The sequence below is a fragment of the Anabrus simplex genome, chromosome 6, assembly GCF_040414725.1.
Source record: "Anabrus simplex isolate iqAnaSimp1 chromosome 6, ASM4041472v1, whole genome shotgun sequence".
Taxonomy (NCBI): Eukaryota; Metazoa; Arthropoda; class Insecta; order Orthoptera; family Tettigoniidae; genus Anabrus; species Anabrus simplex.
Genome location: NC_090270.1, coordinates 260,267,899 through 260,285,271, shown reverse-complemented (window position 1 = coordinate 260,285,271; position 17,373 = coordinate 260,267,899). Strand labels below are relative to the sequence as shown.

Sequence of the window (17,373 nt, the reverse complement as noted above, 5' to 3'; positions counted from 1 at the left end):
GTCCATCTCCTCCTGGATATTTGATGGCTCACAAATTTGTGTCACTTTTGTGGTGAGTGTCATGAGGTATGATGTGCTGGTATGATGTTGGTTACTTTTGTATACAAATATATATGGAGAGAGTACTTGGTATCCATCAACCTCAAAGTGTCATATTGTCAGAAGAAGGGTTCAGACCTCAGAATTGGAGGCAGTAATGTTCAACAGGTTTGTTAGATGGGTAGCAAAACTTCTGTGTCTTTGTGATATTCCTAGTAACAGTAACTGAAATTAATAGTTGTTCTGAACAAACAACAAGAGATTCAACAATTTGAACATATTTCTGCTACAGTTATTTGTTAGCTAACACATTACAATAAGAAATTTGATTACTGGAAATTTATGAGAAAGTTGAGCTTGTCACTTATTTCATAACAGCTTAATTTGTGGTAGTCCAAGAACAAACACACTCATATATCCTGGTCAGTAAACAGAATTCTCAAACATTTCTTCCTGCTCTTGTTTCTCACTTTACTTCTTTCTCATCATTTACACGTGGACTCAATTTGTTCTCAGTTACTGCCTGATTCTCTCATTGACTCATCTCCAACTATCCTCCTTTTAATCATAACTAATCAGTACTGAACATAGATGTTTTTGAGACAATATTAACATTATCCATAAAATGCACAGTATGTTGTCAAATTAACAACCTAAAAACATGCCAGAACATGGACAAAATGGTGTTACAACTGCCATCCTACAAATAACTGTCTGTTGAAGGCAAACTGTGCATGCATAAGAGAGAACCTCCATTGTTGCCAACTTGTACACTAGTGTGCCATGAACACCAAAAAGCTGAGAACCAGTGGTTTAAGATATAACTGTCCCAAAATTGATTATGTTTCTCTCACACAAATTAGAAGGAATGAGAAGGATATATCTGCAAAAATATGTAACTTTTGATGTTTCCTGTGAATAGGGGAACTTCTTTATCAAATGTATATCTTGGATTATTTCAGCATCCTGTTTGCTGACATCTGTGGATTCACCAGCTTATCTGACCAATGTACAGCAGAGGAACTGGTGCGTCTCCTCAATGAACTCTTCGCCAGGTGAGATATGAAGACTGCCTCTGAAATGCGATCAGTTGTGAGTAGCATATTCTTCTCAGCTGTTGAAACATTCACCATCAATAAGAATGAGCATTTGTACATAGTTGAAATAAACTGTTACATACATATTACCAACTAGCATTTTAGTAATTGTTATATGTTATGGAATATTTTGTTCTGTTGACATTAATTTCAGTCATTGTACAGCAAGCATTCCAGTATTTATTTCCTGAATGCAGTTCACAAGCACTTGCCATTCTTTCCTGTCATTATTTGTGATGCATGATGGGAAAAGGGACATCTTCACATCGCAAAATTTTCAGGAAAGCGAAAAATAGTTTTGAGGGTCAAGATTTCATGGTTTCAGATTATTGCAGGAATTCTACCTACACTCTTTCTTAATAACTAAGCCTATTTTGATCCATGACTTAGCCTCTAGATGGATCGTAAATCAAATTTTAAACTCAGTTGTCTCACAACAAACTATTTTCCTCCTTCATATTCAGGTGGCAGTAACTGTCACCATTTTATTTACAGTAGCTTGGTATTTTATCATTAAATATATTTTCAAAATCAAAATCTCTTTATTTGCAAATGAGGTGTCTACCTCGGTGGTAAGTGGTACACTAAAATTCATTATTGTCAGGCACTAAATATTAAATTAACAAGAGAAGAAAATTTTCCTATAATACAATGTTATACAATTTATGCTAACAATTTTTTCTATTAAACACACAGCTCATCCTTAATAAATTTATGTTGTTTACAAAATTCTACTTATAATATCTCCTGTACTACTTACAAATATAGTCAACTGATATACAGTATGTGGAATTACTTCAAATGATACTATACAACTGGTATAAGATTAAACTTTACATTGCATTTTTTTTTTTTTTTTTGTACCCATTCTGGAACCTAAGTAGCATAACGACCTGCCGTGTCTTAACCAGAGCCCCTTTTGCCACCACTTTTCAGAGTTCCTGAAGGACCTTCACAGCTACCGTAGCGGTCCCAGGGCCCTCGAAGTCCCCACTGTACTTCACCCCTACAGGCAGTCCCTACTTTGAACAACAGTGATGAAGGCATGAGTCTGATGAAAGATATAATTAGAGAAGAAATGAACTCCCCACCACAAACAAAGTTGTATGGCAATGAGGAGATCAGTAGATTTGATGTGCCAGCATTGTGGGAGAATTTGTGGTTTCTAGAATTGGTCTCCTTGGACATCTAAGAACCTATAGTCGGCAATATTGATGCACATGGAAGACAACTGTTATACTCGCCAGTGAGTGAATGCTTGGTGGCCATGATTCTTAAGGCATCAAGTCTCTATGGTCTGACACTGTTGTTAGCCTATTCGAGTCCCATTGGTTGTAAAAAATTTCACTAGCAGAATGTTGGCCGGTAGGGTAGAAGAGGTGGTGGTATACAATTTCTAATCACTAGATCGCATGCCAAAAGCCTGGGCTCAATTCCAAACCTCTCCGCAGTGATCATACAGAGTGAGGGCATATGATGCTATTGATGGTGATTTGTTCCTAAGATAGGGATGTTAAGCTTTGAGCAGACTCCTTGGTGTTATTCAACAGGAGTAGGCTATGTGCCAACCCCTGGTTTCACCCTCTCCCTACCTCATTATCATCATCAATCCACATTCAGACGTGCAGGTTGCCCATTGACGTCAAGTAGATAGACCTATACCAGGCGAGCCAAACATTTCCTTCGACACTTCTGGCACTAAAATCCATATGCGAAACTAAACAAAACATAATGATGACACTATCGAAAAAGTGAAACACTTTGAACATATATTTCAGCATATTTAAGGTATACAAATACGGTAGGTGGGTTGCAATAAATGATTCAGTGCACAGTTCAAAATATGGACAAATTTCACACATTTTACATACAGAACAGTAAGATCATTTGAATGTACTATGCATCTCTTGGAGCATTGCTGCAAGCTTGTAGTCTTTTATGCAGACTGTCATCAAGGTGGTGAATGAAAAAATCCAAAGCCTCTTTCCAGTCATTCGACCGGGATAGGAAAGGAATGAATGAAGCTCCCATTTTTGCGGTAAGGATAGGAATTGTGCCAACTGCCGAGGCCTGTTGCACTCCTCCGGGGCAATGATTAATGACTGACAGATGATTGAAATAATATTTCAGAGTGTTGTCTGGAATGAAAGATGACAGGGAAAACTGGAGTACCCAGAGAAAAACCTTCCTGCCTCCACTTTGTCTAGCACATATCTCACATTGAGTGACTGGGATATGAACCACAGAAACCAGTGGTGAGAGGCTAGCGTAGTGCCTCCTGAGCCACGGAGACTCCGAAGGTGGTGAATATCATCATGAAATACCTTGTTCCATTCATTTGGTACTTGATGCAATTCTATAAAGCGTGTAGTTCAACACAGGATATTGAGTACTATGTGTGTATAAAAGGTAAAGATGGTCAGCTATTACAGGACAAACAGGACATCCTCAAACATTGCAACAACACTTTGAAGAGATTTCCAACACTGAGTTCCCACATCCTCCTATTCCCAAAAGTAATCCAACAGCGGGTCCTGTTTCACACATCACAACAGAGAAAGTCACCAATGCCATCAGGAGTATGAAGAGACAAAAAGTGCCAGGGCCAGATGATGTTCAGGCAGACTTCTGGAAGTTGCAAGGATTAAAAGAACCTGCGATCAACTGGCTGACTAACTTTTTCAGTGCCATAGTTGACCCTGGCTCTGTTCCCAGTGATTGGGCTACAAGCATCACTGTGCCTATCTTTAAGCAAAAAGGTGACCCAGAAGAATGTGCTAATTACCGTCCAATTCACCTCCTGTCGCACACAATGAAGATTTTTGAGAGAATACTCATCTGACGACTTCATGATATCGTCAGCATTAGTACCACCAGTGCGGCTTCAGCAAGGGTGCTGGAAAAACCGACACCATCTTCGCTTCCAGAATGCTCATTGAAAAGCACTAAGAGAAACAACGGCCACTGCATGTTGCCTTCCTTGATCTTGAAAAGGCTTTTGATCGTGTTGCACATTTTATGATCTGGTATACACTTCGTGAGCATGGTGTATCAGAAGTGCTTATCAGTTGGATCAAGATGGTTTACACAAGCACCCAAGTCGTGTACGTTGCGCTGTTGGCATCTCGGAGAGCTTCCTAGTGAAAGTCGGTGTACACCAAGGCTCCACGTTGTCCCCATTGGCACTTTGTTCTTATCACGGACACAATTACATGGGACCTGCAGAGGAGCGTCCCTTGGACTCTCTTATACGCAGATGATGTTGTACTTGCTGATACTGAAATGTGCAGCATCAAGTTGAAGATTGGAACAGCCGTCTCTAACAATATGATCTTAGACTAAACAAAAAGAAGACCAAATACCATGAAACCAAGCAATAACTCAGTTCAAGTTGATGGAGAGACCTTAACGAAGACCGTAAGCTTCAGGTATCTAGGATCTCACCTGCAGACTGATGGTGGGATACGTGATAGAAGTGCAAAGTAGGATAAAGGCAGCACAGATGAGATGGAGGGAAGTCACAGGCGTACTCTGCGACAGAAAGATGCCACTATATCTGAAGTCCAAAATATATCGCATGGTAGTACATCCTGTTGCTTTATACGGTGTTGAATGTCGACTAGCTGACAAAGTTACAGAGTGCCAATTACACACCATGGAAATGCGCATGCTCCATTAGTCGATGGGTATCACACTCCTGCATCATGTCAAAAACGACACCATCCGCCAGCAAATGGGCATTGCAACCATTACTAAGAAGGCACAGGAAAAACATCTCCAATGGTATGGTAATGTCCTATGTGTTGCACCTGGAACAGTTGCCAATTTCACCCACACCTTTGAAATTAATATGCAGTGACCACACGGACATCCAAAGCATTGTTGGCATGACACAGTGAATGCAGATATGAAGACTCTGGACTTAAGACCACATGATGCCCAAGACAGTGCAAAATGGCAAGCCAAGATTAGAACAGCAGACCCTGCACCAATGGGAAAATGCTAGGAAGATGTAGTAATCTAATAGCATGCATCAGCCATGAACTCATAACATCTCGTGCAAGTCTGATGAACGAGAGGTCTGGCAGCATTTACATACCATGCTCTGGTCAAAGTTTCCTGCACAAACATCAAATGCAAGATATAATTGTAACTTAAAGTATAAAACAAACTTGTTCCTCTTGAGCAAACACACTTGAGATTACCCCTCCCTAGATGTTCATTTATTATATGGCTTTTAGTGCCTAATAATAATAATAATAATAATAATAATAATAATAATAATAACCTATTATTATTAACTATCCTCACCTGTTTTATGTTCTTTCCTCATATTTAATTTAAAACTTACGTATGTTTCTGTCACAATATAAATAAATTTTAAAAAAATAACTGCCCTCACCAATGAAAGCTGCAGAGTGCTATTTTTAATCCTCCATGTTATACTCTCTAACAACACTAGAGATACACTAGATGGTGTTATGGTGCTTATATGGTGTTATGGTGCATAAACTATTATTATTTTTCCCTAAACTTCCTCATCCTCTTGCTACGAGTTTTTAGTCTTTCTTGTGTTCATATGTTTTTGAGTTTCAAATTTCTTGCCATCGGTTACTTGTGTGAGTTGATTTTCTGTCTGCATGCATGTAGGCCATGTAGTTGTCAATGTGTCAATATTGTCCTCTGCAAGATCATTTTGGGCATTTACTAGCTACGTACTAGGGTTTGTCGAGTTTCATTGATGATGAAGATTTGCTTGGTTGATTGTGAATTGTCCATTCTTTCTATATCTCCATGGAATTCCATGCATCTTTCTTGTGCAACTGAATTGAATCATTTGGTCAGAACTTTTGCATATCCAGGTACCATCTTGGACTTTAAGTCCAAATATTTCGCTCAATATCTGTCATTCCATTTTCTCGATGTCTTTGATGTTGGTACTTAATGACAGTGTCTCAATCATGTACAGTGCTTCTGGGAGAGGGACTGTGTGGTAGTGACAGAGTTTGTTGTAGATATTTCTGGTGATTCTATAGGTTTTATGTAATTTTTCTGCACGAGTTTTGTTGGCTTTTGTTGCCAGTGCTTCAGATAATTTTGCCCACATACTGGAAGTTATTAACTTGTGTGATATTGTTTGGTTGCAAGTGATCCTAGATCTCCACAGATTATTTTATTAACTTACTAGTGGTCCTGTCCTGCTGCGCAGCATTCCTTATAAATAGGTCAGATAACTCGTCTTGATACACCTGTCGCAGTCATATTGTTCTGCCTACTCTTTTCAATAGTTTTATGAACTTTTAACACTGGTAATATAGTTTATTACACTTCTTTCCACACAATATTCTCTGTTCTTTGATCATTCGGCCATATCTGGATCTTAACATTTTCAAACGATCTTGCCCGAGATAGTGCAGCATAGAATAGGCCATGGCTGGTTCTGGTAAGCAGATATCCACTTTTTCAAGAGTTTGTCCCTGTGTTTTATTAATGGTCATACAGAAGGCTAGTCAACTTGATATATTCCCATCTCTACGTACGTAGACTGTTTCCTCTTAGCAGCATGCAAGTTATTAGGAATGTTCTGCCATCTGTTGAGTATATTCAGAAGCTGGGGAAGGTCAGAGAATCAAAGAGTATCTAGCAGAGAATAATATGCTTCCGTGATCAGAAGTGTATACTCTCTGGTTTCACAGGTAGTAATCAAACATGGCTGCATGCAATGGCATTACTAAGGATGAAAATCATATACAGTATATCAGAATATTAATTAAAGTGTTAGTCGCTTAGCAACCCGCTAAGTACAGAATGTATTGTGGGTTAGGATAAGCCTTCACCTGTAATTATTGGAGTGATAATTTAAAGATTTAATTTTATGATTACTCAAAGTTGGCTGAACTTAGCGACCTACCAATGTTTCATGATTCACCAGCAGGTAATTCCGGAGAGAATAAAGGAGAAATGAAGCAAATCAGTCTAGTAGAACGAATGGACGGATTCACCACAGCTGTTTTTAGTAAACTCTTTTAATATATAGTTCGTCTTATTTTAAATGTTTGTGGACCATATTTTAGCTGTTTTCCTTCATTCATTCTTTTAATTTTTTCATTAATCTTAAACTTGTCAATTTGAATATTTTTTATTTGTCAGTGGTTAAGGATGTCCTCTTAGTAGGTTGAAACTAATACCTAAAATATATCTGTTTATTGATATTGTATTGAATAGGTGGTCCCTACCTTAACTTCATTGAAATACAGCCATTGTCATACAGTACACATAGCATATCACTATAGGGGCTTGGTAGCTGACTAATATAGACACTGGCTTCTCACCAAGGTGGTCATGGTTTGAATCCCGGCAAATGCATGTGGAATTTTTGAGATGAAAAATTGTGTACCTATGGTTCAGATTTCATATAAAACCAGTGGTATCATTGATATGATTATGTCAACAGCCATACAAAACTACAAGCTTGCTTGTCATGTTTTAATTGAATGATCTGAGATATATTCTTATGTAAATAACTTGAGTTATTAAATTCCTGACTGAATTTGCCTGTGATAGATGTAGTTATGTATCTAACCACTAGATGTTACATCTGAGGATTGGAAATGAAATTACCGATATGTGATTTCTTTTAAACATCTATTATTTGCCCTCATTGATTTGTAACTTGACTGATTTTTGTGAATAGCATGAGTGCAACAAATTCTATGAGTGACTGGGAAAACAGTACAGAAATATTATAACAATTTCAAGATAAAGTTTGAGCAGTAAACATATGCTGAAATATTGTCCTCATAAGTATACTACATAGCTGTATCTCAACAGTCATTGAAAACAAGTTATCATGAACACCACAGAATTTTGGCTGAGCAGAAATGTTTAGATTGAAAAGAGTAGCCTATATCAGTGATATGCAATTACAAAATGGCACAGGTGTGAAGAAATTACAGTTGATCCATGATGTTAACATGAATGATCTACGATATATTGTATCAAAAGTATCTTGTATCTTAATGAGGTGAAACTGAAGAACAAGTACAGTTGAGATTCAATGAATAGTAGGTGTACCAAGAGGAACTCTCCTTCGCCGTATTCTCTTAAATCTTCAATTTATACAGATCGATCTGCGTATATTGTATATTTGTAGTTAGTATGTTTTCTCCTTGTATCTTAATAAATACACATGTTGTCCCGTCCCCCTTATGGCCCCAGGGAAAAGCGAAAATTATTTCCGCCCTGATGGCACCTTGCATATCATGTTGGCAAGCCTTCGTCCGCCCTGCACACTTGTGTTGTCCCCCCACCTTGCCCCTCCTCTCCCCTGCAGAGGGAGGGCACGGTGCTGTGCCATTCAGAGAGAAATTGGTTCAGTTCGCTTGGAGCGAGCAAGCTGTTTACTCGCCTAGCCGTGAGCGTGGAGGTAGGAGAAATGCTTGTCAACCAACTTCAGGTTTAAGGAGGGAGTTGTTTAGTATTCAGAATGTAACATATTTGTTCTTTTGTCAGTAGAGGCTAAGGGCCTCGGTAAATAGTAAGAGGGCTTATTTCTGAAAAGGCTAATGTGTTAACTTGGTTTTTAAGTAATTCAGTATGTTGTCACTAAAGCACATTGTTTCCGAGGCTGAGCCTCGATTTCTTGGTAAAATGAGTGTAGCCCTCATGATAGTTGAATCGGTATATGGCCTAAGGCCCCTGTAATTGCTAAGAATCAAGAATTGTAGTGTTTGAATTGTCGGAGGGCAGGTCCCCCAATGAATACAAACTTTATTCTTGTTTGCACTTACTACTGTAATAAATGTTCAGCATTGCACACGACTCGGTTTTCGCTGGCTGTGTTATCGCTTCCCTTGCTCGTCACAGGTATTCAGCTTCGGTCCTAAAGCCCGCACCTTCCTTTCTTCCATATCGCTGCCAATCATTGGTGCAGCAGTAGGTTAAGTTCCATGAATTCACTCTCAAGATAAGTGAAGTCAAAACAGTAGTAATGGCAATAAACAGGGAGAGAGACAACTAGCAAACATCATGCTAGGATATTGTCCACCGGAAAATGGGGAAAACTTTGCATACTACAGATGTGTAATTTCTTGAGACACACTAGCCATAAAGAAGATGGTGAATAGAGTGCAGAAGAGCTCTCACTTTTAGCAGCAAGTAAGAACACTGCTCTGCAACCGCAAAGTACCAACAAAAACAAAGCTGGTGATGTTCAATCAATACTTCATACCAACCTTAACCTATGGTATTGAAACATGCACTCTCACCTACAAGGATCATCAAGGTTACAGAAATCTGGAGTTCCTGAGGTCCACAATTAAACAAAAAAAACTGGACAAGTTAAAGAATGACATGGTCAGAAAGGAAGCTGGGATTGAGACATCGTTGTTAGATCAGGTCAGCAGATCCAGATTGAAGTGATTTGGGCATATAATGCGGATGGAGCTTATGTTAACTTTAAGAGGAATGTGGCAAGAAAATGGATGGTGGGGAGACCAAGAACCCACTGGATGAACCTTGTAAAGATGGACTTTGCAGACTGGGGAAGGACGCTAGAGGATGTTATTAACTACAGAACACATCTCAGTAAGACAAAGCAGAAGAGGCTTACCAATAGTAACCAGGAAACTGGAACTGTAAAATGATGATGTTAACATTTATTTTAGCATGCCTATGCTACAAATGCAGGCCTCACAGTCTAGGAGTAACATGCCTGCCTCTCACCCGGAGGCCTCTAGTTTCATTCCCGGACTGGTCAGGGATTTTTTACCTGAATTTGAGGGCTGGTTAGAGGTTCACTCAGCCTAAAAGATTGCAGTTGAGGAGCTATGTGATGGTGAGGTAACAGCCCCAGTCTAAAAAGCCTAAAATAATAGCCAAGAGGATTCATCATGCAGACCACATGTCATCTCGTAATCTGCAGCCCTTTGGGCTGAGTAGCGGTCACTTGGTAGGCCAAGGCGCATCATGGCTATATCACCATGGGATTTTTCTTTTCTATGCTACAATTACCATCAATATAACTTCATGAATGCCCCAGAGGAGTGCGACAGGCCTCGGCAGCTGGCACAATTCCTATCCCCGCCGCAAGTTGAAGGCTTCATTCATCCCATCGCTGACCCAGTCATTGGCTGGAAAACAGGTTGTAGGTTTTCATTTTCATAACTTCATGAAGTGATTTTCAAAAGATGTTTTTATTTCATCGTATAAGGATGAAATTGTAACAATATGCTCCACAGTCTTCTTCTGATATAGATGTTGATTCCCATAGGGAACCTGTAATATTTGTCCCAAATGAGTACATTTATAATACCAGTATAGTTGGTCTGTTATTGGACATTATAAATTTGCCAGCTAATTCATTCTTGGTTGCCAGCGCTTCACCCCAGTGTGCTAAGTTGGGCTCATCAGTTGGTAAATAGCTCACCTTCCAAGACATATGGATAGTGCATACCATGGAGGCCACTGCGTAGGCTACTTGCAGCCACCGGCAGTGCCAATGCACTATGAGAGACTTTGTCTCAGCAGGTTCCCTATGGGAATCAACATCTATATCATTTGATAGCCAGGCAGGCATCAATTTTTGGTAATGAGACAAAGTCTCCCATAGTATATTGGCACTGCTGGTGGCTGCAAGTAGCCTACGCAGTGGCCTCCACGGTATGCACTAGCCATGCATCTTGGTAAGTGTGCTGCTATTTACCAACTGATGAGCCCAACTTAGCACACTGGGGTGAAACGCTGGCAACCAGGAATGAGTTAGCTGGAAAATTTATAATATCCAATAACGGACCAACTATACTAGTCTTCTTCTGCCGCTTTCTCCACACCCTGGGTGTGTGCTATGAACTTGGCCTTGTTTTACATCCATTTGCTCTTTTGGATGCCAACCTGATTACAACATTTATTAGTGTAGAATGTTGTGTGTACTAAAAATACCCAGAGTTAGATAAATTGTAACTAGATGTGGCTTAACTCTCCAACTCAGCCAGGAATCAAACCCAAAACCTTCTGACTAGAAGAGTTTGATGCTAACTATTTAGCCAAGGAAGCAAACGGCATGCTCAACAGTGACCCCAATAATTAATTAAACGTGTGAGTAACTGCATAATTAACTCTGTCTTGCCTGTTTCTGTAAATCCAGATCACATTTTATGGTTGGTTTGAACTCTTCAGAGGCTTTCTTGACATTCTAGTTTACATTTACTACTTGTGTGTTGACACAAACATTGGTTTTTAGCTTCTGGTCAATTCTTGATATCAGTGAAAAATCTCTCACAATCTATAGAAATTTGCAGTCAGTAAAGTTGGTGTGTATATGGAACAGTTGAGTGGATATCTTAATTTCCTTCCTTGAATAAACAGAAAATGGTATAACATGGCTCTTTAGTGTGAAAACAAGAATATAGAGTATTTTGGCCTCAAAAATAGCACGTCTGGTCTCTCTACAAAATCACTAATGGATTCATGGAAACCAATATTGGAAGCTGTCCAAAAATTGTTCTGAACTAGCTGAATATTCAGTATGTTGAATTATGATCATCCTTGCCTTTTGATAGGAAACCTAGAATACAGCAACAACAATCTGCTAAAACATCACATTGCCTTCCATTTTTCTACATGCACACAGTCACCACTAATCTGCATTTAAGGCAGTCACCCAGGTGGCAGATTCCCTATCTGTTTTTTACCTAGTTGTTTCTTAAATAATTGCAAAGAATTTGGAAATTTATTGGACATCTCTCATGGTAAATTATTCCAATCCCTCTTCCCAATTTGTCCTCTTGAATTCCAACTTAATCTTCAAACTGTGATCTTTTCTACTTTTAAAAACACAACTCAAACTTTTTCATCTACTAATCTCTCCACTGACAGCTCAGAATATACTACTTAGTCGAGCAGCTCGTCTCTTTTCTCCCAAGTCTCCCCAGCCCAAACTTTGCAACATTTTTGTAACACTACTCTTTGGTCAGAAAACACCCAGAACAAATCGAGCTGCTTTTCTTTGGATTATTTCCAGTTTATGAATCAAGTAATCCTAGTGAGGGTCCCATACCCTGGTGCTATACTCTAGTTGGGGTCTTCCCAGAGACTTATATGTCCTCTCCTTTACATCCTTACTAAAACCCTTACATACCCTCATAAAAATGTGCAGAGATCTGTACCCTTTATTTACAATACCATTTATGTAATTACCTCAATGAAGATCTTTCCTCATAACAACTACTAGGTACTTACAATGATTCCCATAAGGAACTTTCATCCCATCAACATATAATTAATCCTGAGAGGACTTTTCCTATTAGCGAAACTCACAACCTGACTTTTAACCCCATTTATCATCATACCATTGCTTGCTGTCCATTTCCCAACATTGTCGAGGTCATTTTGCAGTTGCTCACAATCTTGTACCTTATTTATTACTCTATAGCATAACATCATCCACAAAAAGCCTTACTTGTTATTCCAGTTCTTTCCTCAAATCATTTATATATGTGAAAACATACAGGTCCAATAATACTGCCTTGAGGAATTCCCCTCTTAATGGTTACAGAGCCAGATAATGTTGCACCTACTCTAATTCTCTGAGTTTGATATAGCCACCCATTCAGTCACTCTTTTGTCTAGTCCAATTCCACTTTTTTTTTGCAGTAGACTCTCATGATCTACCCTGTCGAATGCTTTTTTTTTAAAATAATTTTAATATTTTTCTTTACGTCACACCGACACAGATAGATCTTAAGGCGACAATGGGACAGGAAAGAGCTAGGAATGGGAAGAAATTGGCCATGGCCTTAATTAAGGTACAGTTCCAGCATCTCCCTGGTGTGATATGGGAAACCATGGAAAACCATCTTCAGGGTTGCTAACAGTGGGGTTCAAACCCACTATCTCCCAGATGCAAGCTCAAAGCTGCATTCCCCTAACCATATGGCCAACTCACCCTGTATCAAATGCCTTGGATAAGTCAATCATGACACAGTCCATTTGACCTCCCGATGCTATGATATCTGCCATATCTTGCTGGAATCCTACAAGTTGAGCTTCAGTGGAATAACCTTTCCTAAATCCAAACTGCCTTCTTTTGAACCAGTTATTGATTTCGCAAACATGTCTAATATAATCAGAAAGTATGTCTTCCGAAAGCTTACATGCAATGCATGTCAAACTGACTGGCCTGTAATTTTCAGCTTTATGTCTATCACCCTTCCCTTTATACACAGAGGCTACTATAGCAACTCTCCATTCCTTTGGTATAGGTCCTTCATGCAAACAGTAATCAAGTAAGTACTTCAGATATGGTACTATATCCCAACCCATTGTCTTTAGTCTATCACCAGAAATCTTATCAATTCCAGTTGCTTTTCTAATTTTCAACTTTTGTATCATATTACAAATGAGGATTTTCTTTGCATTTATGACCAAGAATTGAAATAGCAACTCACAAAGTCTGGGTTCTCTATATTTATAAATAAAATATATATTATAGAACCTCCCATGTTTTGCATTTTGCATTAATCATATAGTTTCACTGATAATGCACATAGCATCACACTTTGAGAGTATTACTCACAGCAGTGACAGAAATATATTCTTACAGAAACAAAGGAAATTTATTCTGGAAGTGTAATAAGTCGCTGTTACTACAATGAGTGGCCATGGAATTAGAAATTTTAATGAAACCTTGCTTTCTATGCCAAAAGTACAGTTGATGCTGTGTTAAAACTTTGATTCATATGTAATAAGTCTTATGTGGGAAGTGCCTTGGAATTCATACTTTTCAATCAATCAATTCAATCAATCAATCAATCAATCAATCAATCAGCAGAGATGTACACTTAAAGGATGACGTTAGCCCAAGAAAGAGAAAGAAATTAAGATTATATTATGATACACCAGACTAAAAGCTTGTGAAATTGCAGGAGTAAGTAAAAATACCCCTTAAAAGTGTGGAAATAAATAAAATTAACATCAAGTTGGGTAACCATTCACTTCTAGTAGTTCTAAAGGAACAACTGTTGGAAAAATATCTAAAATTAACATCCTACAAGAATAATGGTGTTAGGTAAGATCACAGGATAAGGAAGGGACCAACTTTATTGCTCAGTGTACCATGTGCTGTGAAAAGTGTTTCCATTTACTTAATACTTGTGTACTTCCCAAATTAAAGGTGTCATTTCCTGTTTCTAGCATGAAAGTTTGTAATGAGCTATATACAGAGGGATGGAAACAATGTAAACAATGTAAGCATTAAAATGTTGGACATACTGACAAATAATGTTTTAAAAATAATTTGATATCTCACACCATTGTCATTTTATCAGCTGCTGAAGTCAGCCAATCAGATCGCTTTGCGAGGTGGTGTTGCTAACTCTGCACTCTGATAGCACCAATCGAAGAAACAAACATTTTGCCAGGGGAGGGATTTGAACATGGACTTCTGAACTGACAGGATCGTGTCATAGCATGTACGTTATGGTGACATCGGCTGAAACCCCTGGTGTATTTGTGTTTGATGCTGATTTCTTGTATGGCTTCCAAGCCGGTCTTAAGCCATTTGCAGGTATAGGAACACCTCGCAATGCCCATTTGAATTCACCCATGAAGTTATCAGCATGACCAACCCAGTAACGCTCATATACATGGTTCACATTATTTCCGACCATCGTGTAGAGAGAAACTATTACACTTGGCAGGAAACAGTCTAGACCTTAACCCTATTGAGGATGTATGGAAGCTCTTCGAAGGCAGAATTAGATGAAGCTATGTTTACGACCAAATATCAGTTAGTAGAAAAGTTGATCATTGTATGACAAGAAGAAAAATTCTTGGGAAGACTTCAGGAAATAAAGAAAACATATATCAGCTCATTCAAGATGTATGGGTATTTAAGGATAAAGGTGGATGTACAAAGTACTAAGTGAAGTTAGATTGCTGTAAAGGTGTGGAATTGACAGTATTTTTGCTTGTTAGGTATAAAATAATTTTGTTAACAAGTTGTAGAAAATGTAAGCAGTACTTTAAGTTCCTAATTTGTTGGCCACTCACTGAAGCCTATGTACAACTATGTTTGAAGGTTTGATCGTCTGGCGGCAGAGCATCATTGTCTGCGCATCAAGCTGCTAGGAGACTGCTACTACTGTGTCTCTGGCCTCCCTGAACCTCGACCAGACCATGCCCAGTGCTGTGTGGAGATGGGACTCGATATGATCGACGCAATAGCGTTGAGTAATCACTTTCTTTTTATATTAGTGGAACTGAGTTTGTATTGATGGTAGTATTCATTGTAAAGAATGCAGGTGTGTAATAACAGATTGAGATATTTCAGTATTCTGATCTCTAATATCAGAGACATCAAACAGCCACTTTTAAAATCATGCAAGAGAATACGGTTGAATCATCAGAGGAACAATCTATGCAAAATAATACCTGTCTAGAATTACACATTAATGAATGATTCTTTATAAGTAATTAAATTCATTACCAGTCACAATTTTTATTGAATCTTCTTCATAATGCATGTTAGAGTCAGACACATGAAAAAGATTCAAGTAAAAATTGTGACTGATAACAGGTTTTATATAAAGAATTAATTCACAGTCACAGACAAGGTCTAAACAAACATGGTTATAAGAAATAAATTTTCAATACAATATACATATTAAGTTAAAATATTATATTTATCTTGGGACTGATTTCAGCCACTTAGTGGCCATCATCAGCCAAAATAAAAATTAAGCAGATCATACATTAACAACTAAAACATATGTATAAAAGACAAAAACAATGTTGTAGGAATGATTATAACATTAAAATACATATAACAACAAAATTTATGGGTGCGACCTTCATGTCATAATATGATGCTGTCTTTAAATTGAATTCGGCAAATCAAAGCAGATCTCAGGGAGTGCAGTAATTCTGGAAACGATGGCCAGAATTAAGAATGAACAAACGACCAGAAAATAAAATTTAAAAAGATAAAAATAATTTACAAGACTTACCTCCAGTGTGCAATATACATCTCATGTCTGATGGTACAGCTGTAGAACAAAACACTGACATGTTGGAGGAAGCAGGCAGGCTATGGAAAGAAAGGAGGGGATAGGGAACAAAACACTGAGATGCTGGAGGAAGCAGGCAATAGAAACAAAGGAGTGGATAGGGAGGGTAGGGGGTAATATAGAAGGAGGGAAGGGGTGTCTAAGGTGGGTATAAAGGATGCGGGAAGAAAGACTGCTGCTGAGAGGGAAATTTAAAGAGATTATAAAAGAAAGAATTCTTTTTTATCTGAGATATGATTATTAATGATAGGGATTAAAAGGTCAAATAAAACATTTGATTGCTCTGAAATTTCATTAAGATTGAAGTAAAGATTGAAAAACTGTTCCAGATGGATAAAACAACTTTCTATAGTATTGAGCAGCTTATAAACACGGTTATGTTTAAGATTAATGAATGATTTTCTTTTCAAATTGATGTGTATGTTGGGTATTCAGCCTGAAGGCTGGTTTTATCCTCAACAGCTCCACCATAAGCTGTCCTAGATAGCCTAGGCATCACTGAAGAGGCATACTAGGGAAATGAGGAGTGAGGTAGTTTCCCATTGCTTTCTTCACCGATCCAGAAGTTGCCATTATATACCAGTCTGCCAAGCCCACTGAAATGCATGCACCAACCGACCCTACGAGCAACATTTTCACACCATTCATAGCAGGGACTGGCTGCTTAAGGAATGGTATTACTAGCATCGCTCATACCTAGGTCACTTCCATATTGTCAAAGCTAAAGATGAGACTGAGATAGGTCAATGAAAGTAATTAATAAATGATTTATCCTGGAAAGATTAAAGCCAGGTGGCCTTCTCTTACATACAACTAGATTGATAGGTACTTGCAACAAGTTATTTACACTCGAATACATCAATTGTCCCAACATTAGTATTAAAACTGTAAATTCATTACTTTACAGGACAGCATCATGAAGTGTCCCTTAAGCAAAATTTACTGCATTCCATCGATACTTTATGTTGCGTGATCATGCTTGTAATGGTGGTATAAAAAGAGGAGAGTCTCAGGACTGGATGAGGACAGCAAGATGGTGATGATGATGATGATGATGATGATCATCATCATCATAATAATAATAATAATAATAATAATAATCAAATATATATACCCTCATCATCATCATCGATATTATCATCATCCTAGCAAAGTTTCGCAGGACCCAGGTC

At 38.3% G+C, this 17,373-nt stretch overlaps 1 protein-coding gene across 1 annotated transcript in view; it reads left to right on the top strand.

The window, feature by feature from the left end:
* Nucleotides 1–17,373, top strand: part of LOC136875966 (adenylate cyclase type 6) — a 364,554-nt gene that overhangs the window by 125,738 nt on the left and 221,443 nt on the right. Inside the window, exons 8-9 of the mRNA XM_067149581.2 lie at nucleotides 1,002–1,094; nucleotides 15,214–15,360. Coding sequence (XP_067005682.2) covers nucleotides 1,002–1,094; nucleotides 15,214–15,360 — 240 coding nt within the window. The remainder of the gene's footprint in view (nucleotides 1–1,001; nucleotides 1,095–15,213; nucleotides 15,361–17,373) is intronic.